General features: G+C 55.7%; 2 protein-coding genes across 10 annotated transcripts; both read right to left on the bottom strand.

Moving 5' to 3' along the window:
• Nucleotides 1–627: 627 nt before the first annotated feature.
• SLC25A44 (solute carrier family 25 member 44) lies at nucleotides 628–10,877 on the bottom strand. Of its 6 annotated transcripts, none has more exons than XM_069795668.1 (5): nucleotides 10,671–10,877; nucleotides 6,700–7,029; nucleotides 5,614–6,349; nucleotides 3,478–3,605; nucleotides 628–2,918 (listed from the first exon to the last, which is right to left on the bottom strand). In XM_069795668.1, exons 3-5 carry the CDS (start codon nucleotides 6,233–6,235, stop codon nucleotides 2,727–2,729), a joined length of 942 nt encoding a protein of 313 aa, XP_069651769.1. In that variant the 5' UTR covers nucleotides 6,236–6,349; nucleotides 6,700–7,029; nucleotides 10,671–10,877; the 3' UTR covers nucleotides 628–2,726. The 6 variants fall into 6 exon arrangements, with proteins under 6 accessions (XP_069651769.1, XP_069651772.1, XP_069651768.1 ...); XM_069795671.1 differs by having other exon boundaries at nucleotides 6,700–6,809; XM_069795667.1 differs by having other exon boundaries at nucleotides 5,614–7,029.
• Nucleotides 10,878–11,593: 716 nt separating this feature from the next.
• Nucleotides 11,594–23,633, bottom strand: SEMA4A (semaphorin 4A). Of its 4 annotated transcripts, none has more exons than XM_069795566.1 (15): nucleotides 23,528–23,633; nucleotides 17,412–17,552; nucleotides 16,123–16,283; nucleotides 15,932–15,994; nucleotides 15,742–15,840; nucleotides 15,171–15,279; nucleotides 14,936–15,052; nucleotides 14,678–14,808; nucleotides 14,414–14,583; nucleotides 14,184–14,334; nucleotides 13,734–13,923; nucleotides 13,520–13,635; nucleotides 13,256–13,428; nucleotides 13,059–13,171; nucleotides 11,594–12,941 (listed from the first exon to the last, which is right to left on the bottom strand). In XM_069795566.1, exons 2-15 carry the CDS (start codon nucleotides 17,548–17,550, stop codon nucleotides 12,307–12,309), a joined length of 2,367 nt encoding a protein of 788 aa, XP_069651667.1. In that variant the 5' UTR covers nucleotides 17,551–17,552; nucleotides 23,528–23,633; the 3' UTR covers nucleotides 11,594–12,306. The 4 variants fall into 4 exon arrangements, with proteins under 4 accessions (XP_069651667.1, XP_069651664.1, XP_069651665.1 ...); XM_069795563.1 differs by lacking the exon at nucleotides 23,528–23,633 and adding an exon at nucleotides 20,313–20,652; XM_069795564.1 differs by lacking the exon at nucleotides 23,528–23,633 and adding an exon at nucleotides 20,313–20,651 and having other exon boundaries at nucleotides 13,059–13,168.
• Between the last annotated feature and the right edge of the window lie 48 nt (nucleotides 23,634–23,681).

The following is a 23,681-nucleotide window of genomic DNA, read 5'->3' as shown; positions in this document are numbered from 1 at the left end:
CCGCGAGGCCTGCAGAAGACAGCTCACCTCCGGGACAGGGCAGGAGGGCTTAAGCCTTAAAAAAAAAAAAGTAATAAAAAAAAAAAAAATCACAAGGGGCTGAACTGCTTCGAAACAGCAATGTAGCCCCTGAAGCAGAGTGATAAATACAATAAGCCGTCCCTCTCTTGATATCCCCATGGAAACCCCCACCCAAGTCCCCTCACAGACTAATATTCTCAATCATTTAATGAAATAAAACAATCGAGCCTGAAGAATTCAAAGGGGGAAGAATAATCCAAGTTCAGCACAGAAAGAGAGGGAAAAGCAATTTTTCCCTTGTCAAGCCACTGCTGGTAAGAGCTAACCAGAACTAACCTCAGTTTGTAAAGGAGGATCTGGGCTTGCAACTAATCCATGGTTTCAGGTACTACATGTGCCTTAGCCTGTTTTTTCCTGGCTTTTTCAGCTTTGTGTGCAGTCACTGTCATTGTTTTTTCAGGCAATCTCTGCTGGTCAGGTCCCTCCTAGCGCTACTCAGAAGGCAAAGCATTAAAACCAAGAAAGCATCATTGTGAAATGACAGAAACTGGCAGGCTCCCCTGGCAAGCACATTCACTGAGACTAACGCACTTTTAAACTCAGGCGTCAAACTGAAGGTCTCTGAAGTTTATTAGTTGTCAAGAACTTTGCTGGTTAAGAGAGGAATATTAAGCTTGAGAGTGTCTCCCTACAGTTGTGCTGTCTCCTGCTTCTGTGACACACACCGAGACTTACCCTGCTAGTAAACAGCAGGGTCCGATTATTATTGTTTAATAACTGTGTTACTACCGCCTTTGTGTGAGAACAGTGCTACCATACGTGCAGGATACTTCCTTGCAATCTTGTGATGCTGCTGTTCCACTTTTTAGAGCAGAATCTGCTATTACAGAAAGAGCCAACTGGCATGGTCTTTTACACAACAAAAATGTAATGGCAGAGCAGCTTGCAGAACACGCTGCTTGAACAGCTCTGTCAGTGGCTTGGGTATACATCACCTTATTTAATGCTGCAGAAAACAAAGGTGGGATTAAAAGGCCTTTGATGACTCATCTTCAACCCCATTAAAGAGTACTGTATCTTATAACCAAGTTCTGCCCTTAAACACAGAAGTCTCTCTCCCAGCTTCAGCAGCATCTGTCTGCACTTGTTCCACCTCCAGCAGAAACTGTGGCACATCCAGTCTCTGCACGGGCTGAACTGCAGACGTCAGGATGAAGGCAAGAGCCACACTTAGCAAGTCCCACGTGAAAAGACAGCTAAGAGCCTGGCAGCAGCCACAGTTCAGCAGGATCAACGCTACAACCAAGAATTCCTTGTTATGGCAGTGAGATGAACAGAGGCGGTGATACATCTGTTATTTGGAGGCGTATCTCTCACCTCTCAGACATACAACTAACTGGGATGAGCACCGTGTGTGGGCTTGCATCACGAGAGGCAAATCTCAAATACTGAGACCAGCAGAGTGAAGTCAAACAATCCCTTCATTCCTCCTCCCCAAAGAGTAGGCTCTTACTTCATCACTCAATTGCAAGTTTGCATCTGGTAAAAAACACAGACCATAGCTTAAGATTTTGATCCAGCAAGAGTGTGTAAAGAACCGTCCTTGCCCTTCCCAAACAGGATAAGCAGGATTTAAACTTACAAAATATTAGTGAACCATTACTTCTTATTCAATATGAACATGCCAATCAGGTTTGAACTGGATCAAAAGCCAGTACGAGCTTTTTTTTCTTCCCCACCTCACATCCAGTTGTAGCTCACATCACGTTCAGTTCTTGTCTCGGTGGCTGGCAGCACAGCAATCTGACACTTCCAAACTCTGCATCTGTTTGTGCTTAAACTAACTAAAGGTGGGAAGTGGCAGCAGCCACCCTGAACATGCAGTATTGACACTCACATTGAACAAGGCCACAGAACAACCACTCAGTCCCCCAGAAATCAGAATAAGCTGCCCTAAAATAAAATAATTAAATAACAACAGATTAAAAACATAGGTTAGGTGTCAAAATTGCCATCGGCTAATTACAAACAGCCAACTCAACTCCTAACTTGCCTATCAGCCAACTTGCTGTTTGAAGGATGAGAGATGGGAAACATTTTCCAAGAATATACAAAAAAGGTATGTACACATCTACTCAAAATGCAGTAAATAAGGTCTTAAATGGTTCCAGGTTACTCTCGTCTCACATCTTCTAGAAATACATGTGGGCGATTGGAGAAATTTACTTGTCTATTCTGTTCTTCCAGCTTCCCACAGTACAACTGCAATCAGCACCCAACCCACCAGAGGGCTCTGCTGCAGCCTGTTAGACTCCCCTCCTCAAAAGTTTGGCAAAGATTAAAATAATTTAAAGAATAAACTGGCTTTTTGCTTCAGCCAGTAAGTCTTTAATTTAAAAAAAGGGAATTAAGAACTTGCCAGGATGCATTCACACACCTGGCTGCTCTTGAACGAACTGTCACAGGCAAACAGCACATTGCTGAAGGTCACATTTTGATGGTTTTAAGCAGAAACAGCAGCAGAGCATTGTATTACAATCAAATCTAAAGAGGTGAATTGCAGTTGCTCTTGCTTCTGCCTTGTACTATGAAACCAGCTAGAGACAAAGGAGATGGCAGCTGCCTCTCCTCTACTCCCGAGCTTTCAACCGTGACGGTCCAAATTCGGAGGGTTCAAAGGAAAGTTTCTCTTCCACTAGCTGCCTCTACCAGTGTCTCGAATCCATCAGCTCCGGGCGGAGGCTCAGCTTCTTCAGAGTTTCATACCCTACCACGATGACAATGGTGGAAGGAGTGGCTGAGATGATGCGGGCAGAGAGACCTTTAGTCAGGCCCCAGGGACCTTCCTCTGCCATGAGCTGTCTGAAGGTGAGGATGATGGAGCTCTTGCCTTCCACCTGCAAAGTCAGAACAAATATTCACTGAGCTGCCAGACTTCATGCCGAGCTGCTCTGGGGTTCTGCTCCAACTGAAGACTCTAGAGACTACAGATCAACCAGTCCAATAACCTTGCTCTCATCTCCAGAACTCCCTGAGGGGGGCAGGGGGGAAGAAAGAAGTCCTACAGAGGCAGCAGTAAATGGGATTCTAAGACCTGTCTCCTCCTTCCTCCCATCTGTGCCCATCTAGAAGGGGCTGGATCAACACGACAGCTCGAGTCTCACTAAAACTGACACTGCTAGAAGCACCTCTCCTTTTCTGAAGGATGCCACATCTGCTGGGGAACCTCATTTGAGCAGCCCAAGTAGGCAAAGCCAGCCTTGCTACCTGAGCTGCCTCCTATTAATGCCAAGTGCAAATTAAGCAGCATGATATCTAGGACAAAACAACCTACGAACAGAGAGAGAAGGGGAGCAGTTTACCTGAAGCCACAGAGATCAAAGAGCTGAGACCGAACCCCACCCCTGCATCATGCTGTTGTTGCAGACAGACATGCCAAGCAGGCTGAGCTCTTACCTGAACCCGAGCCCTGATGACATCCATGGGGTTGGTGAGAGTGGAAGCTGTTGCAGCTGCAAGTGGCCCCGATATAGCTTGCAGGAGGAGATGGGGACAGTCTTTAGGAGTCAAGCTAGAAAGTTGTTCTGGGAACAGAAGAGAGAGAGAGTAAAGTTTCAGATGAGTGGCTGCTTATCAGTTCCTTAACTCCACCTGCTAATTTAGGCTGATTTGCAGTGGGCAGAATCCCTGATTTACAACCTGTCACCTCCTCCCACAGCATGTCTAAGTGGTGCTTTCTACATCAACCAGGAAGTTAGCAGAGCACAGGGAGCAAGCCCGTAAACACCCCGGCAGCTCAGTGCTCCATCATACAGTGTCTGATCAGCTCAAACACAGGCTCTCAGACTTGCTGGGCAAACAGGGCAGAATAAGCTTCTATGTCCCCAAAACAGAACATGGAAACATTCACCCCCCTTTAAAAGGTACGGGGGAAACCTTTACACCAGACTATCAGAAGCTGTCTGTAGAGGTTCGCACAGATCCAGAAAGCTGTCACTACCACCAAGCACACTGTCCGAGTGATACCTGTATGGCATCCCGCTGTGGGATCTCTAAGGAGATAAGCACTACGTACTGCTCATCCCAGGGATTTCCTCATTCTGCTCCTGCTACCTGGCAAACAGGATTTGAATCTCCCACACTTTTATTGGCTAAAGTTGTACGGAAGACAGTCCAAAAGTCCCAGTTTCTTCAGATGATGTGGTGGTTGTGTCTATCTGGCAAAAAAGAAGTAAGTTGCTCTGTTCACGACCCAGAACACTGATCTGAATCACTGCCAAAAGTGTACTTTGAGCCCCGAGGAAGGTTCAACGACCCCTGCTGCCAGCCGAGACCAGCACACTATCCAGGGACAGAGGACAAGAAAAGGCAGCCAAAGCAGAGATGTATTGACAGCTGGGGCTTAATTTTAGCATCATTTTGATTTCCACTGCAGAAGACTAGGTAAGAGAGCAAATATCTGAAAGAGGCAAGCTCCATTCTGTCCATATCAACTTGCTTGTTCTTAGAGGTCCACTTTTGAACCGTTTTGGCATGAAAGTCTTACAATTAATACAGTGGATCCTGGTATTAAAAATTGTTGACATAGAGAGTGAAGAAAGCGCTCCCAAAAAGTTCAGACTGGACCAACATCCCAAGCTGCTGTTGCCATTTAAATGCAGCACTGATGCGTAACCAATGCTCCCCATTCTTACCAGAATATGCCCACTCTGAAAAGCAAACTAGACGTTCAAGACACCTGTATTTTTAAAAGCAGGTGATTTCCAATATATACTTTAAGCCTAGTACAGTGAAATCCAAGCCTCTCACTATCATCACTTTTAGGCAGATTACTATTAGGTAAGTATTAGTCTAAAAACTACATGCAAAGCTGCATGACAGAAATCTAAAGGATTATCGGGGGAAAAAAGTAAATCTGAGCTGGCCAGCATCTTTAGTATTTGGGAACACCCTGAGGATTACCAGAGCTGAGCTAGGGAGAGAGAACATACTGTTAAGTGTAGTTTTATATCACAAGGTTTGGTGCCAGTTTTAAAGCTACAGAAACTGAAGCATGATCTTAAGACACAAAACCATGGAAGATTTGGCCTTTGTCTCCACCTGTTGTTTGGTTTTGCTGAGATTTGTGGCTCTAGAAGTCTTTTTGCCATATACAAGACTCCCGAGTCCATGTGAACTGAAAGACGAACTATACTTGCATGGTGGCTTCAGAACTCTGTCCAATGCCAGACAACAGCCTTCGCCACTTCCAGGCAGAAAGTAAGCATTATTTGGGATTAGCGGAAGAGAAAGTTAAAGTAGATGCATCAAGTCCCTCTTGCCTAGAGCCATCCAGTTTTAAGTCCTCTAGCACTCAAACCCCTATTCTTTAGCTCTGCATTTAAAAGACTGCTACTTTGTTAAACTTCCACCCAACATCTGCAGAATTCGTTTAAATTGGATACAGCTGTTTGTTTCAAGACAGGTTCTGCTCCCTCTCTCTTTTTCTCAAAGAGAGAAAGCAAATCACACTGGGTCCACAGTTTCAGAGTTGATCTTAGGGGCTTCTAGATCTGCTGGGATAAGACACATTCAATGTCTCCTTTCACTTACCGGCATAGAAGTGGTAGAAGGGCCACCAGACTGCACTGTTGGGAATATAGGTGAGCAGCGAGGCCACATAACCCCTGTAGAAGCCTCTAAAGCCATCAGCCTTGAAAATCTGTACAATGATGTCCTTGGTTTGGCCAAAGACCAACATCCGCTTGCCATCTTGGTTCTGCACCTTAAATCTGCCCATGCTTTCCCCCTTCCTCTGCATCATGAGATGCTGGGAGATCACATCAATGGGCACCGTGATGCTCTGGGCCACCAGGGAGGCTGAGCCACCTGCCACCAGAGACTTCACAGCATTGTTGTTGTTGTACCGTGACACATACTTTCGAGTGAGCTCATATGTCGTCACATAGCACTGTCCAGATATCAGGGTGAAAGTGTTGACCAAAAAGCCACGGTAGAGCCCAGCTGTCCCTTCTGTCCGCAGGATTTTCACAAAAGCATCGAAAGTCCCATTGTATAGGCTCTTGCCCTTCTGAACCTGCAACCGTGTCCGGATGAGTGTGAAAGGGTAAACACTCACCCGGATCATCATAGTCATGCAAATCCCAAACACGTAGAATTTCCTTTTGTCCAGGTGCTCCCACTCAATGATGGGGATGTTGCGTTTGTCTTCCATGACTCCTTGGAGTGGGGTAGGAGAGGTGGTATGCCCCAGATCTACCTCAAAAGTACAGAGCAGATCCAGGCTCAGCCCTCCTATCTTGACTGACTAGACTGGAAGTGCTGGCATCTGAAATGAGACACACTTTCAGTAGATGACGAAGTACCTAAGTTAGCTAAAGCAGCCTATGTCACCTAACTTTGCTGATTTTCCGGAAGTACACAGAGAGCCCTTGCACAAACCGTTCTGTTGGCAGAGTGGTGGGACTGTAACCTCAGGAAGCAGGGCCGTATCACGTGGTTGATGGTGGCACCTTCTGATGTCACCGTAGCTATTTGTTAAACTCTAACAGCAGTCTGCATACATGGCAGTTCTCGCTACAGTTCCAGACTACTCTGCTGCAAAGCAAAGCTTGCCAGACTTTGCAAAGCAGTTTGAGATCCACAGAGGAAGAGCACTGCTCCAACAGCAAGCACTACCTTTTAACAAACACGCAGGTTTATGGATTGTCAACCAAAGCAGCTTCTCCCCAGTCATTCCGGGTTTGTGATGCTCCTAGATGTCAGGATGTCACTTTCAGTTCCAGGCTCTGTACAAAGGAGGAAGTGACAGGTCTCCATTTGCATTTCCAGATTCCCTGCACAAATTAGATACATTTTTCTGGGCATTTCCATTTCGACCTTCCTAAATCTGGAGGGTGATGCATGCCAGGGAAGGGGGAAGAGAAGGTCATGAAAAGAGGAGCAACGATGGGAGAACGAGGCAAATGCAAACAGCCACGTAGAGTCTCCACGTTGATGACCAAGACCCTGAAAAGAAAGGGTTAAAAATCACAGCCCAGGGATCTCTCACGTGACCAATGCCTAACTGAGCTTTTCAGTGAGCAAAGTTCATCCTCACTTGCAATACTGCATCATCATTCTCGTATGGTAACACTCACAAACCTGCCATGCTTCCACTTTCCGCAGCATTCAGAGTACCAGGAACTGAGGGACAAGGAGGGGAGGTCCTGGTTCAGCCTCCACCAGCAGACCCTTCCTGAACCTGGCTCCTGCCCCTGATGCACTATCGCTGTGTCTCATCCCGCAGGCTGTCACGTACCGGTAATCACAAACAACTGCTTCCCCAGGACAAGACTCTCAGTAGTTCCACCTCCCCTCCCTTTTGGCTGTAATTTGCTCTAACTTGGTGCATCATTAACTAAGCTTGGCATAAGTGAACCTCCTTGCAGGGCCAGGCATATACAAGCAAAAAGAGAAGAGCATCTCAGAGAATCAACCCAGCATGAAACTGATTATTTCGCTGACCACAAGGACTTTCTTTCCATATCAAAAAAAGCCTACGAGTCTTCAGGAATAATAGACTGCTAAATTATTAGAAAGGGCTTGACTGCAGCTGCATCACAGCTTATACTCCAGGCTCTGGCAAATGGGCATTTGAAATCTGTGCACAGGCACAAGCGGAACTGCTGGAGAGCAGAGCAATACCAAGTAGCTCCACTTGCAGATGCAGAAACTGGAAGAAGTGTGCCAAAACCAGAGATCTGAAAACAGATTCACTTTGAATCTAGACTGAGTGAGAACTCAAATTTAACATGAGATGTGGTCAATGCCATACACCAATTTGGGGGCCATTTTACATTATCAGTGTAATGCAGAAAGGCCATAGCGTAAATGTCTCCAAATTGCAGGCTTCATGGAGAGAGAGCTCAAACAGTCAAGAGCCATTTGATTTAGAAATGCAATAACAAAACAATGGGTGATTATTTACCTCTGGCACAGAGAGGAAATTACGATTATGAAATTATGGTGGGGAGGTAAGGGGGATGCTATTAACAGACCATTTCATTGCCTATCTGCCAACAAAATATTTGCTTAACATCAGCGAAGAGCGTTACAGGCTGCCACGGCTCCTGCTGATGGGCAGTGAAATTAAAAATACCCAAGAGCATCCAGGTCCAACAGGGAGGGTGGGGGAAACCCTATTTCACCTAGTACAAAGAAAACTACACTTCATTGTTACAGTCAATTGACTTGACAGGTAACGCATAACAAATACCATGGCCTGTCTAAAGAAAAGTAATTTTGCTTTAATTATAATTGCAGTATTACTGGTTCACTAATACAGGCATAATTAGACAGCATAAAGCTTCCTACACAGGAATTATCTGCACACAGTACCTACAAAAACATTATTTTGTTCTTGTTAGGAGCCCCACTAGCTTAATATTTTACTTAAAAAAAAAAAAAGTCTAGCCAATGCAATTTCCTGGTGAAACCTGAGGGTTTAGTCCATAATCCAAACTCCTCTGCCACCCAAAAACGGAACCATATGTAACAGAGCTCCCCATGTGAAAGATAAGGTGTACCTACTAAAAAAAATACTCATTGCTGCATAAGGAAAACAAATAAATAATAATAAAAAATGTATCCTTGACTTTTATTTAGTTTTATGTGCTATAGTGCTTTGTTTTTAGAATTTTAGCCATAACCTCCTTGAGGAAATAACTATACTTTTTTTTGACTCTTACTAATAACTACTTTCATTCAGGATCTAAATTAGAAAGACAATGTCACTTTAATCCCAGGGCCCACAAGCAATCAAAGCCATAAGTTCCTCCTGCGGGGAGGTGAAGATGGAAGGCATCCTGGCATCACCAGGCATGCTTTGATTTGACCACCACAGCCACAATTCTTGCTCTGCCAAGATGAGAGTTTTGCTGAGAGCGTTTATTCTTCCAGAAATTAAATCTAGGGCCTCACTCAGAGCAGTGAACCTGTTGCATCCAGTTTCAGCAATTCTTTGATGATCTTTCAAGTAATTTGGGGGAGATCGATATAAAAGTAATTGCTAAATCTCAAAAGAACTAATCTGGCCTCCAAAATGAAATACAAGTACACCAGCTTCCCTCCCAGGTCACGGAGCCATTCTGTACTTCAACACTTGAACAGTTTCCACGCCCAAACTACACTTCAATAGATCTATACAGATGGTGACTTCTCACAATGAATAGAAAAGCATTTCTTGAATTTCTGCCTCGAAATTAAAGCAGAGGATTACCAAACAGACTGTACCTGCTTCTGCTATCTTGCTAGTTTGTGGTATGACCTACAGGATACTTTCAGTCTTCTAAACACAGACTGCAACTTAGTATGACACTGCTCCCCCCCCCCCCCCCCAATTTATCTTCTTTTTAATGCAGCCCCATCAATCCATTCTCCAAACCATTTTTGCTGCAGCTGTACCTAAATACGATTCTTTGGCAAACAGAGACAGGGCCTTTGTGTACCCCTGGCCAAGGATGTCTCCTGCTCAGCATACTAATGCCTCAGCATGACAGCCTGGGAACCATCCAGAAGCAGGCGGCAGGGCCGCCTTTCCAAGCCCCAACCACTATACGCGGTTGCCTGTGGAGATCCTCTCAAGTGGGAAAGCACGAGATCAAACAAATCCACTACAAGTCTCTCTGACTTGAAGGCTTTTATCTGTGCCACGCTATGCCGAACCTGGTCTAAGTAGGCAACTCCATTTTCAAAGTCTTTACTGTTGCACTCCTTAAATTTACCCCAGGGTGGAAGTGGATATAAAACCAGCCTCACTGAAGATCTGCAGTTCCTCTGTGAGCAGCTGTCTCTCTGTAAACGGTGAGGCAGAGACACTCTAAGGCCAGCACTTCCCAGTGCACCCACAGCCTCGTGTTGCCTTCCCCCCCGCCTCCTGTACGCAGAAGGCCGTGCACAAGAGCTAGGCAGCTGGCACAGCAAACCACCCTCCTACCTTATAGATAAAGCCATCGGCTCTTACGTTGGGCCAGACAAAAAAATCCGATGTGCTCTAAAGTGTGCGAAGCTTGGCACAGGACCCGCTCAAGGTCACTGAGCGGATCAGCAGCTGGGCAGACAAAAAGCCTTTCCCAGCACAGTGGTTTCAGGTCGCGGGCATGTCCCCCTCTCTCCCCCAGGCAGCTTTGCTTCCCGTAGCCCTGGAGGCGCAGGGAACCCCCATCCCCTTCCCCACCTGCCCCTAGGCCCCTCACCGCCGCAGCACCCGCCTCCTCAGCCAAGCGGGTCTTGAGCCAAACCGCCTCCTCCAACCCTTCCCCGCGCTCACCCTCACCCCGCTTTCCCGGCACGACCCGAAGCACACACACACACACACACCGGCTCCCCCCACGCTTCGGCAGCCTGCCCCGGGTGCTCCCCATCACGCCCCCCTGCCGCAGACCCCCACCATCCCGCCCCACAGCCAGACCCCCCAGGGTCCCCCAAACCCACCCAGCAGCCGCCTCCCCGCCTTCCCCTCCACCGTCCAACCGGCCCCTAGCTGGGCCACCACCGTTCTGCCCCGCCGCCACTCGCCCAGGCCAGGCCTCCTCCTCCCGCCTCACAACCGAGTCCCCCCCCCCATACCCGCCCCGCGCCCCCAGGCCCGGCCTCCGCCACGCTCTCACCTCAGGCCGGCGGGCGGGAGACCCCCGCCCCGTCCCGCCCCGCCGCCGGCCGGTCCCGCCACCCCATGGCCGCTCTCCCCCAGTCGGCGGCCGCCGGCCGGAAGTGAACGGCGGGCAGAGCGTCGGGGCCTCGCACGTCGCCCGAGCAATCAGCGCCCAAGCACCGGCGCCATCTTGGGGAAGGGCTGACGCCGTTCCGGAAGTGACTCTACGTACTTCCGGCCTCAGTAAAGAGGACGGCCGCCCGCCGTGCCTAGGGAAGACGCGCGGGGGAGGGAGTGCGCATGCGCACGGCGGGAGGCCGCAGCTGCGCCCTCACCTTAAAGGGAGAGCGCCGAATTACAGCTCTTAAAGGGACAGCGGCACTTAACGGCTGGGTGCCACTCCTGTGTTTCCGGGGAAGAATTCCCGTGCTGACTGCTGGAAGGGCAGAGGGCGCAGCGAGGTGGGGAAAACAGCAGAGATGCACCGAAAGGAAGGGAGTGATGGGCAGCTGTAAGAGGGCCGTTTCCCCCTTCCTGTGGGGTGGGGTGTGCCCTCCCCCCCCCGTCCCCCGGCTCCTCGTCCCTCGTTGCACATGCACACCCTGCACCCCCCCCTACTGCACGTGCACGCGCGTTCCACCCCCAGGTTGCACGTGCATGCGCACCCTTGCACACCCCTGTGTTGCACGTGAACGTGCGCTCCCCGCATGCGTGTTGCCCCCGTGCACGCCTCGCACACCCTTGCCTTGCACATTCCACAGACATACTGCAGATGCACGCACGCCTTGCACACCTCCACGTCGCACAGATGGGCAGGTGCACTCACACTTTGCACACCCCCCAGGTTGCACAGACGCGCACGCGCATGAAGGCCTGAGGCCGAGGGGCCCTGGCGTTGCCCCTCTGGGGCTGCTCCTTGGGCCCAGCAGCACAACGCAGTAGCTTTTCCTTTTTAATAAAAAAAATCGCATGTACAAAGAGCAGGAAAATTTACAGCTGGTTTGTCTTAAAAAAAAAAAAAAGGCTCAACATCATCAAAAAAAGCAGTGGGGGCCAACCCTGGGGTGCAGCTGGGGCGGGGGGGGCTCCACCACCTTGGTTGTCTGGGGGTCAGGGTGATGTGGTGTTGTGGCCTCCCTCCCAGTACCCAGGGTGGTGGGGAGCAGGGTGGGGAGGTCTGGCAGCGTAGGGTGGGTGCCTGTGGGGTCACCCCATGGAGCCCACCCAGACTCAGCTTTCCCCATTTTGGAGCTTTTATGGATCCCAGTTTTTTTTCCTGGGGTGACACCAGTGTCAGCATCCACTGACTCTGCCCTGTCTCCACCCCATGTCCTTGCCTGATGGCCACATTCTGCCCTCAGTCCCATGGCTTTGCCCCACGGCCACGTTCCTTCTCTGTGCCCACGTCCTTTCCCTGTCCCCATGTCCTTTCCTCACCCCCCACCCCACCTCCTTGCCCCATCCCACCCCCTTGCTGCCTCCCCCGCTGCTCCCAGGGGCCCATCCCACCCTGCTGCCCCTTGCCACTACCCCAAAATGTTACCTTATGTTAAAACATGTGTATTAAATTAAAAAAAACCACCAAACTTCACATTCATATCATCTCCCACAGCCTACTACTTCCCCACAGGCACCCCGACCCAGTGGTGGCGTCACGCCGTGCCCCCCACCGGGACGTGGAGCCTGTTGTTATCGACATCAATGTCCCCATCAAGCTGGGGGCAGCAAGCACGGGAGCCTTCCTCCTCCTCCTCCTCCTCCTCGGTGGGGACTCCGGGTGCTGAGGGCTCTCTGGTCCCCCCATTGAGGGGTACCTTCTCCCGGCGCTGGGATGGGGGGCTATGGGGCGCACTGCACCCCCGTACCTTGCTCCTGGCTTTGAGCTGGTCGTGGTAGGCAAGGAGGGCCAGGCAGGCGGCAGCGGCCAATGTGACAGCCAGCAGCACGGTGACGGTGACAAACTGGGGCCAGTAAGACCGGGGGGTGCTGGGGACTGAAGATCCCCAGGCCAGCTCCTCCTCAGCCAGCTCGTCCAGCTGGGGGGCCACCCCACTGGGGTCCTGTAGCTGGTAGTGAGCCACGGTCCAGGTGTAGCCGTTCTCAGTGGCCCGGCATTTGTAGGTGCCAGCAGTCCCTTGTTGCATGATGACCACCAGCGTGTGGTTAGGCAGCAGCGCCGTGTCCCCCCGGCCCCCCTGGCCGCTGGGCTGCTGCCAGCTGTAGTTGGCCAGGGCGGAGCGGCGGGGGCACCGCAAGTAGACCACGGCGTTAAGCGGGGGGCTGAGCCCTGCGGGTTGCGGAGAGGGAGAGCAGGGTGATGCAGTGCACCCCATGTGCCCCATCCCTCCCTCCAGTCCTGGTCCTGCTGCAACCCCCCCCGTCCTGCCATGCCCCCATACTCAACTCTCTGCTACGGGATCCTCCTGTGCCCCCCAGGTTCGGGGCATGGCCACACTCCTCCCGCGGTGGCACATGGTGGCTGGGCTCCCCCCTTTGACGTCCTGCAGCCATGCGCTCCTGCGACCAGGAGAGTGGCATCAGCATCCTGGTCCCCGCCGCACCCCCCCTTCCCATCCTCATCCTGCCGCCTCCCCAGCTCACATGTCCTTGGCGGCAGCGGCGGCGGCACGGATAGGCTGGCAGGATCCCTCAAGGCTGTACCAGGCGCAGTATGGGTCCCGCGCCAGCACGCACTCGGCGCAGCTCCGGTGCAGGCTGCAGTTGGCCAACGGGACTTGGAGAACACCGCTGGAGTAACCCACATAGAGGATGCCCTGGGGAGGGAGAGGTGCCAGGCTGAGCCTCCCCCCCTGCCCTCCCCATGCCGGGCTTGGGGTGGGCTGTTGGGTCATCCGCATTGCCTACCTTCCCCGGGGCCAGCAGGAGGTTCTTCACCGGTTCTGGTCTCTCAAAGAGCTGGATGCTCTCCACAATGTGAGGACCCTCGGGCAGCTCCACCACTTTGTGCAGGAAACCCTCCGCTGCAGGGAAACAGGGGACATCACTGGTGTTTTGGGGGGCCAAGGGAAGGGTAGGAGGGGTGACCAGGTACCCCGTGTGTACCCCCATGTAAACCCACCTGTGGCCAGGAACATGACGCGGTAGGTGGTCCCCGAGACGCCACGAGTCTCATCCACCGCGATGCGTGTGTACGTGATGTCCGTCTTCACCAGCAGCGGCTGCCCCTGGGTGGGTGACACCTTCCCGTCCATTAGGAAGTGGTCCTTCATGAAGGTGAGGGCTTTGTCAGAGGAGGGACCCATGTAGCACTGCAGGGAGAGAGGAGTCAGTGCTGGCATGGGAAAAGTGAGGCACGGGGAGCGGGGGGGGAGACGCACCACCAGGCTGCCCTGTGACAGCATCAGCTGGGTGCAAAGGGAACCCTCCCCCTTTCCCATCCCACCTGCACTACCACCACCATCTCACCCCAGTGCCAGCACACAGGGCAAACTGGGACAGACAAGCCCCTCCCCATGGGGATCAGCATCATCCCCTGGAGGGTCTTATCCCCGAGGTAGGCAGCACTCACGCTGCCAGGCCGGGGATTCATGTCGGGGCCACCATAGACCGTCCAGCGGGAGCTCTCCTTGTTCAGCTCCTTGTACTTGCCCTCGAAGACCTCTTCCAGAGCCTCCTGTCTGTAGGCACAGACGGCTGCGCTGCCCGCCCTGCCCGCCTGCCTGCAGGGACAGCAAAGTGGGCATGGGGAGGACATGGGCCCCCACTGCACCTGCAGCACCCCTGGGTGTCGGGACTCACCACTGTGAGGTGAAGACGGCATAGAAGTCAGCACCGCCGTTACGGCGGGGCAGGGCGAAGGCGTGATGGATGACATTGAAGGGGAAGTGGCCGGGTTGCGAGCACACCAGCTGGGCCTTCAGGAATGTCGTCCACTTCTTTTGCAGCACCTTGTCCCCCCCGACATCACTCTGTGGGAGCCGGGAGGATGCTCAGCCCTGGGGTGACAGGAGCTGGGTACCCTCATCATCTGCCATCATCATCCTCTGTTGTCCCTGCACCCACCTTGCAGACACGGGCCACCCGTGGCACCAGAAGTCGCTCGAAGAAATCAAACTCATCGGCTGTCTCCTCGAAGAAGAAGTAGACTTTGTCATCTCCAGGGATGCTGAAGGAGGCCACGAAGGCGGCGTCAGCTGTGGGGCACAGCCGGGGCAGATAGGTGAGGAGGTGGAACGAGGAGGGGGCTGCTGTGGGCACCCCCTGGCACAGGGAGGGTGAGGGGGGCTAGGGGGCCCTCCCAAGGACCATCTCCCTGCTCACCTGACAGCCAGCGGAGGAAGGCATCCGTCTTGAGCAGGGTCCGGCTGCCCAGTGAGCGGGAGATGATGGGCTCGTTGCCCTGAAAGTTGTTCATGGTGCCAGCGTAGAGCTCACCATCTGCTCGGGGACAGGGTGGGGGTGAGCCGTGGCAGGGAGACACCCCCACACAGTGTCACCCTCCACTCCATCCCAGGGATGGGTGCTCACCCGTGGGGGCCACTGGCCCCATACTCACCCACCAGCAGGGCCGTGTAGGTGTGCTGGGGGTCAAAGGGGCACTGGCCCTTCCCGTCCAGGAAAGGTTGTCCTCTGCCGCTGGACATTAGTGTGAAGTTCTCCAGTTGCTGTGGGAAAGGGGAGAAACATCGGCCGATGGAGTTAAAACAAAGCCCAAATCTGCAAGAAATGGCTGTGTACTCCCTCCGGACTGTGGGGAAGCTGCAGTGCTCACTGCGTGCTCAGCAAGTGGGGAAACTGAGGCAGGACAGGCTGCCTGGGGTCACCTGAGGGAACTGGGACCCAAAACCAGGGATTTACCATCTGCATCGGACCTGGCAAGTGAAAAGGCGCTGGCAGCCATGGTTAGAAACATCATGGGCTCCTTTAGTGCATGAAACTCAAAGGTGCACCTTGGTGGCGGGGGGCACCCACCTCCCCACATCCCAGGGGATTTACCATGATGCAATTAGCTCAAATCCCCCATCCCGCTGGGGCTTCTGGGCCAGTATTTTGTGGTTCTTCATGGCAATGCCACATGTCTGGAGACCCCCCCCTTGTCTCCGTCCTTGGCTGGTGGGGACACTCACGATGTAGGTGCACGCGGGGCTGAAGGCGTAGGTCCCGCAGACGTAGAGGTGGGTCTGGTTCAGGGCCACAAGGACCCGAATGAAGTTGAAGCACTCGGTCTGGGGGGGAGGGGAAGAGCAGAGGCAGGGGATGAGCATCCCTGCAGCTCTGTGGGACCCCCTGATCCTCCCCCACCCAGTGCTTTCTCACCTCCTGGCTCTTCTTCTTAAAAGTACACTCAGAGATTTTCTCGGCCGTGGGTCCCCACATTATCTGCGGAGGGAAGGGAGAGGGTCCACAACTGCTGAGCCAGGCCACGATTGCACAGCCCGAGTAGGGAAACTGAGGCACAGCAGAGGGCACCTCCCCCCCAGCCTCCCCAAAAAGCAGCTGCTGCTCACCGAGGCTTTGGCATGGATGCTGCCTGGGGTGCCGACGGTCAGGGCCAGCACCCGGTCACGGGCCCCCACGTACAGCTCCTCCTCGCTCTCATGCAGGAGGAAGATGTCGTAGTGGGAGACATTGTCCTGGCTGAAATGGGTCAGTGTCCGTCGGGGGTCCCCTGGCAGGAGCAAAAGGGGATGATGGGGACCAAGGGACACACAGACACACGGCCCAGCACCACCACCACCATCAACGCTGGGCGGATGTGGCAGCAGCTGCCATCGCGGCTTGTGTCACCTCTCACATAGGAAATGGGGTGCGTTGCTTCCCCAACGGCCCCCCCATTGCCATCTTCACTTCCCCCTCCAGGTCCCCACCACCCCACTGCCCCCTCTGGGTCCTGCTGCAAGAGCTGAATGTCCCCAGGCTGCAAAGCCCATGCATCCCTCACCCTCTGATGCTGCTTTGCTGTCCTGTAAGAAATAGAGTGCTTTTTTCCTTGTTGGGCTGCAAGTTGTGCCTGTGATGCTTTGGGGCCATGGCTGTGGGGTGATGCTCCAATTGGGGGATCCACTACCCCAAGGTGCCAGCCTGTGGGGGGTTACAAGCCCCCACGGTGTCCACAAGCACCAGCTGGGGCTGGAGGCTTCTTGTTTGCCTCTGCCAGCCACCGAAACAGGGAAAAAGAAAAGGGAGATTTTGCAGTTCTCAGAATGGCTGCATGGGGAAGGGGAAGTGGCAGCATGGGCAGGGACCTCATGAGGGCACAGCCCTGCCATGGGGGCACAGATCTCTCCCGCCTGCCCAAATGCCGCCATCCCACAGCACTGCCAAACCCCTTTCTTTGCCACCTGCCATTTGGCTGAACACACAGGCAGGACGCAGTGCCTGTCCCATCAAGGAGGCAGCCTTCCCTTTCCAGGGTGGCCCTGGGCAGATCCCCAGGTGCCAGGTGGGTCCCAAAATTGCTCTGCTAGAGCTGGCACCCTGGGGTACACCCAGCTCCCACTCCCAAAGGTGTTTGGGTGCCAACCGGCCTCATCACATCTGACTCCACAGCAGCCCTGTAGCCATTTGCATCACCCTGCTGCCACCAGCACCCGTCCCCTGCCCCAGCCCTGTGCAGGGCTAACGAGAGGGGTAACAAGATGGGAAGTCTGTGATGGAGAGCAGCCCGTGGGTCCCTGATGCTGGGTGCTCAACTCTGGGGACAGATGCTCTTTCAAGCCACTGTTGTCCCCCCCCCACAGCCCAGCTTGTCCCCATCCCCTCCTCAGCCATTTTGCTCTCTCAGTGTTGTACTCACCGCTGGGGAAGGTGATGCGGGGCAGGGGCTCGGCGCAGAGCATGGCAGCTGGCATCACCACACCGCAGAGCAGGCGGAGGGCAGCTCTGGGCATGGCGGGGGGTGGCAGGGATGCACCCCTCGAAGGTCCCAGCACCATCCCTGCGGGAAGAGTGAGGCTTAGGGCAAGTGCCGTCACTGAGCGGAAACCAGAGGGGGGAAGCCAGCAGCCAGCACGGGGGGGGGCCATGGGGCCCCAGTGCCTCAAACCGTGGATGGCCCCTGAATATGGGCGAGAGCTTGCCACTGCCATCCCGGCAGAGGTAGAGGCGTCCCCACACACTGCTGGGCTCCCTGCACCAAGACCTCCCTGGCACAGGGGTGTCCAGATGCTCCTGCTTTTGCCCCCGCAGAGCCCCGCAGCGCCCACCCCCATCAGGGATTCCTCTGTGCGGCTCCATCAGCAGCCAGAGGGTCCAAAAACTGGGGGGCGGGGGGATGGGACACCCTGCTCTTGCAGCTCTTTTTTGCAGCTCTTGCTGGAAGCAATGGAGAAAGAGCAATGTCTCAAGAACCGTGTGGTCCCCAGGACCCCTTGCAGGCAGCCACCGTGTTCCCCAGCGAGCGGCATTACCTCTCCGGCGGGTGAGGACAGAGCTGGCTCACCTCCGTCCTTGGAGCATCGGCACCCGGCAGGCGCCTGGCCCCAGGGAGCTGTGGCCAGAAGATCCCCACAGACCCATGCCCAGTGCCTGGCCAAGGTCCGGCCGCGCTGCCAGGCTTCCAACCTGGCTCGTGGCAGGGCTCACTGCGGCCCAACCCAGCCCTCTGTTGCTTCGCCGGGGACTGGGAACCAGAAAGTCCTGCTGGAAGAGGACGAGCCTCAGCAGGTTGGGGCAGCGGGCGCCTGCTCCTGCCTCGCCTGCATTGCACCCCAACAGGGAGAGCAGCGAAGCCTGGTGGAGGGAGTCGGGATGGGAGCTGGGGTGCTCTGCTCCTCCAACTGGGGTGTTCAGGGGGAAATCGGGTGCCCGGATGCTTGGGTTCCCTTCCTGGCTTTGTGGAAATCTTTGGGGTGAAAGCAAAGCAATGTCGTTTCTCCTGTGACGGTGAGGATCGACAGTGGGTCTGAGCATCGCACCCACAAACAGACCCCTGGGGCTGATATCGCCCCCCCCGCAAAGAGCCCATAGCTGTCCTGGCTCCCTGCAGGCTCCATCCTCCAGCCCAGGCTGCTCTGGGACAGCTGTGGGTGAGAAACCCACCGAAGCCAAAGCCACATCTGAGGTACCCCAACATCCCACTCCAGACAAGGCTGAGGAGCATCCTGCCCCGTCAGGGCGTCCTTACCTGCCTCCCCCGGTGCCACCATCTGCCCGCTGGGACACCAAGCCCCAGGAGGGCAGCGCTTTCCCCGCCACCTTGCTTGGCTGGGACAGAAAGCTCCTTGTAAGCACAGAAACTAGGTTACTCTGCCCCGGATTTCCCACTTGGTGAAGGGTTGGCTGAGAAACAGGGCCGCACGGAGGCTTGGACCGGCCGCATTGTTCTGCCCTGGGCTGGAGCCACCAGGGCCGGCGGAGGGGGAGGAGGGATGGGAAAGGGAGCAGAGGCTCCTTGGTGAGGCTGAAGGCTCAGGGGAATGTGGCGGGGCTGGGGAAAGCCCCCAGAGAGTGTTCCCCTGGCACAAGCCAGCTCTGATACAGAGTGTGAAGTGAGAGCAGCCTCAGGGTTGCTCCAGTGACATGGGGAGCTGAAGCTTTGTCACAGCCCTGTCCCTCCTCCTTTCTGGGTCCCCTGGCCAAAGTTGTCTGGGGGGGACATGCGGGGGGGGGGGGGGAGCATTACAACCTCCCTGCATAGGATTTGGCACATGAAAGCCAGTGTTGCCAAAGGACTCTCAACATTGGGGTGGTTTAGTTTTCCCTCGTGCTTTTGGGTTCACCACGGTCGTGGCTCCATGGGACTTCGTTCCCTGTCCCGCCCACTCTCTAGATTCCCTCCAAGTCAGAGAATATTATGCTGCCAATAAACACACATCCTCCTTACAGAGTGGTTTAACCTGCCCTGGGAAAGAGCCAGACCCAGCCTCTGTGCTCAGCAAGGTGAGACACGATGGCGCAGGACAGACGTGAAGCTGGTGGCCACATTGGCACTGATCTCCTGCCTGCCAAGACTTTCCCCATGCCTCAGTTTCCCGGGCAGCTGGGAACTGGGGTCCCCTCGCAGCAGGGAAATGTGTGGTCCTTCTCTGCTGCTTGATGCTAACCCCCTGCCCATGTCCCCCACCCCAGGAGTATCCCGGTGGCATGGCAGGGGGTGTGGGGATGCTTCCAACACCCAGGCAGAAGTCAGGGGCTGGAGCAGCCTGATTCAGACTGGGGGAGGCTCCTTCAATCCACCCCCAGACCCAGAGCAGGAGTGAGGGGGGCAGGAATGGAAAGCAAGGGGGGGTGTGTGGGGAGGTGCAGTAAGGATATGGGAGGATGCAGGGGAGGAAACTGGGGGTGCAGTGGGAGATAGGGGAGGGATTCAAGAGGAATGCAAAGGGCAGGATGCAAAGGGTGGGGACAGATGTGGGGTAGTGCAGGAAGGAGACAGGAGGATGCACAGGAGGGAATTGGGGGGGAGAGGAGATGTGGAGGGATGCAAAGGAGCTATGGGAAGAAGAAAGGGGGAAATGGGGGGGGGGGCAAAGGCAAGGCTGCAAGGTGGGGGGATGCAGGGATTCTCTCCCTGGCCTTGGGATCTCAGCCCCTTTGTCACTGCCTGGCAGCATCAGAGCTGGGGGGGGGGGCGGGGGGAGGGGGTGTCCCCAAAGCCCATCCCCGCTATGGCGACTGCCCCCAGCCCTGGCTCAGCCTCACCCCCCCCGGGGAGGCACCCCCAGCCCGGCCCCAGTCCCGGTGCGGTGGTACCGACCTGTGGCAGCCCCCGCGCCCGGGCGGCCGGGAGGGTCTGGAGGGACCAGCATCCCTGCGGGGCCACCGGATCCTGCTCCCGTCGCCATGGCTACGGCTTTACCTCGGCCGCCGGCTCCGGCTGGCCTTCACCCCCCCCCCCCGCAGCCACACACGGACACACGGACAAGCTCGACAGATGGACACACGGCTGCGCACCCTGGGCTCGTGCATAGGCACGGGTGGGCGCACACCGGCGTGCTCACCGGCACCGACAAGCACAGACCTACACACGCGTGCACACATGCATGACTGTGCACACCCACCCCCCCCACCCCCCCCGCCGCAGATGTGGACAGACACAGACACCCCACACGCACGCAACTGCGCACCCACGTGTGTCCCCTCCAACACCCCTCTTGACATGTTCCTGCGCCTATATGTTCCTATATCGTGTCCCTGCACCCCATCTCTGCACCCCCATATCCACACTGCATCCCCAAATCTGCACTGCAGCCCTGCACCCCCATCCCCCTTCCCCATATCCACACCATATCTCTGCATCCCCAAATCTGCACTGCGTCCCTGCACCCTCATCCCTGCACCCCTATCTCTGCATCCCTGTATTTATACTGCATCTCTGCACCCCATCTCTGTGCTCTCATACCCACACCGCATGCCTACACCCCCATCTCTGCACCCCCATATCTACATTGCATCTCTGCGTCCCCAAATCTGCACTGTGTCCCTGCACCCCCATCCCCGCACCCCCACCTCTACAGCCCTGTCTCAGCCCCCCCCATCACCACTCACCCGTCCCAGATGAGCCGTGCTGGCTCTGGCTGCCTATGCTACCTGGCTCTGGGGGGGTCCCAGAAGGGGGTTGGGGCCCAGCTGTGGTGCTACCAGCAGCTGCCAGGATCTGGTTCTGAGTGGGCCACTTTTATCCCCACACTGCCATAGCACCCGCAGCACCCAATTTTGGTTGATGGCACTGCCCCCCCTTGAAACTTCCCTTGTGGGAAACTGGCCCAACTGGCGCCAGCAGATCCCACTTCTCCTTTGGAACCTGCCCTCCTTCCCCTTCCTGGCTGTGTGGGAGTGGGGTGCCCTGAGCCCTGAAACAGGATCCGCCACTATTGCCGTTTCCTCCCTCTGCAACAGCCTTCCCTGCATGACCTCAGGTGAGTCACTTTGTCCCCAGCCTGCAATTGCACAACCACACATGAGGTGCCCAGGACAGGTGCCAGCCCTGCTGCTTTGCACAGGCTGGGGTGCCAGTATCAACACCCCCAAAAGCAGTGAGCTGGGAATGGGTGCAACCAAGGGCCCCTTTCCACCCCATGCTGGGGTACCTGTCCTGCCCAGGGCTGGGGAGTGGACCCAAGTGCCCCCTCGGCTGCCCCCCCCCCCCCCCCCGCCGTTTCTGCTGCCCCGGTTCCCACAGGGCTCCGGAAGTCAGGAGCGTTTCCCTGGGAGTCGTAAGGAGCTTGTGCCTCTTGCCTGCCAGCACTGGAGGTTTAGCCGAAGCCTGCTGCAGGGAGGCAGAGCTGCCCTGGCCCCCTCCCACCCCAAGGGTTGAGCTGTGCCCCCCCACTCCTGTCTCGTCCCCCCAAGAGTGCTCTGTGGGTGTCTCAAGACATGCAGCACCTTGGGGTGCAAGCTTGGGGGGGGATGGCAGCGGGCACAAGCTCACATTTTAAACTACCCTTGGGATTAGCGGGGCGGCCTGACCTTAATCCCCCCGGGCACGCAGGGGCCTGGAGGGGGCCAGTGTGGGGCTCGCAGGGCCCTCAGCATCCGCTCAGCCATGGGCCAGTCCGGTAAACCCCGGTGGCTGCCAGATGTCTGGGTCAGTTCTGGCTCTACCCCATACCAGTGATTGCTCCAAGGCTCCCTTGTGCTAGATTTTTTTTCCCCCCTAAAAGCCTGATGATACCCAGCGTGTGCGCCCCTGTGTTTGGTTGCCATGCTCCCAACCAGCCGTGGACCCCAGGGTGCCTCTGCAGAGACCCTGCTACTCAGCGCACAAGTGAGCAAGGCTGGTTCATGGCCCCCTGCTCTGGGCTCTCATTTCCCTCTTGCCAGCTTCCCAGGGGAGCCCAGAGCCAGGCTCAGCCCTGAGGAACTGCAGGAGGAGCTGGAGAAACCTACCCCTGACTCTGTGCTTCGGCTGGAGCGGGGCTGGAGTTCTGTCACAGGCGCTCTTGTGCATGGTCCCTATAGGCTGTGCGAGGTCCCCGTGGGCCATACACACTCCCCATGGGTGGTGCAAGATCCACCCAGGCTGTGCAAGGTCCACACAGGGATGTGCAAGGTCCACATGGGGTTGTGCAAGGTCCCTACCGGCTGTGCAAGGTCCCCTTGGGGCCATGCAAGGTCTACACAGGGCTGTGCAAGGTCCACATGGGGCTGTGCAAGGTCCACATGGGATGTGTATGGTCCCCACGGGGCTGTGCAAGGTCCCCGCGGGGCCATGCAGGGATCCCACAGGTTGTGCGAGCCATGGAGCACTGAAGGTGGTGAAGGGGCACGGAGCAATGCCACCAGCTCAGCCCTTCTCTGGCGTGACCCTGCCGTGCCAGGACGCCTGGGTCCCTTGGGGGGGTGTGGGGAGGACCCGTGACATTTCCCCTTGCCTCCTGACCTAATTTCTCCTGGGAGCATGACTGGGCAGGAGCACGAGGTCCCAGCAGCGTGGTTGGCTTCCCCCCGCCATTCAATAACCCGCTGTTTTGGGCACAGCCTCATGACTTTTGGGACCCGGTGGTGCAAGGCTCGGGGTCAGGCTGGATTCCCACCTCAGGGCCAGACGTGGCACAGAGGGGACACGCTGCAGCTCCTTGGCATTGCCGGCTGCGCAGGGTACCTGTCCTGGCATTGTGGCGCTGGCATCCCTGAGCTGGTGGAGAGACAGGGAGGGGCAAATGGGGCACAGAACGAGGGTGGCACTGGAGCCAGTTCGTCACCTGCCACCCTGCAAACACCCACCTCTGAGATCCACCACTGTAACCCACCTTCCTGTGAGGGGACATGGGTGCCTAGCTGGGCCCCCACAAGTCAGCACAAAGCTGAAAGGTGTCAGCAATGCCCCGGAGACCCCTTGGCACCCCCCGCCCTCGCAAGGCTCAGCCCTGCTTGCACCCAAGTCCGATGTAAACCCGCGCAGCTGGGGTGACGCAGGCATCCGAACACTGGGGTGGGGGGTACCCCAGGATGGGCACCCTGGGCACCTACCTGGCTGTGCCTGTGCCCCGGCCGCCTGCCCGTGCTCGCTCACATCGCAGCTCCCCAGTGCTGTGCCCGGTAAAGCCGATTACGCGGCGGCTTTACAGCTCTCTCCTTCTCCCTGGCGTCTCCTCCCGCCTTGCTCCAGTGCCTGGCACGGCCC

Source organism: Haliaeetus albicilla, chromosome 10 (genome assembly GCF_947461875.1).
Source record: "Haliaeetus albicilla chromosome 10, bHalAlb1.1, whole genome shotgun sequence".
In the NCBI taxonomy this organism is placed as follows: domain Eukaryota; kingdom Metazoa; phylum Chordata; class Aves; order Accipitriformes; family Accipitridae; genus Haliaeetus; species Haliaeetus albicilla.
This window is presented reverse-complemented; position numbering and strand designations above follow the sequence as displayed.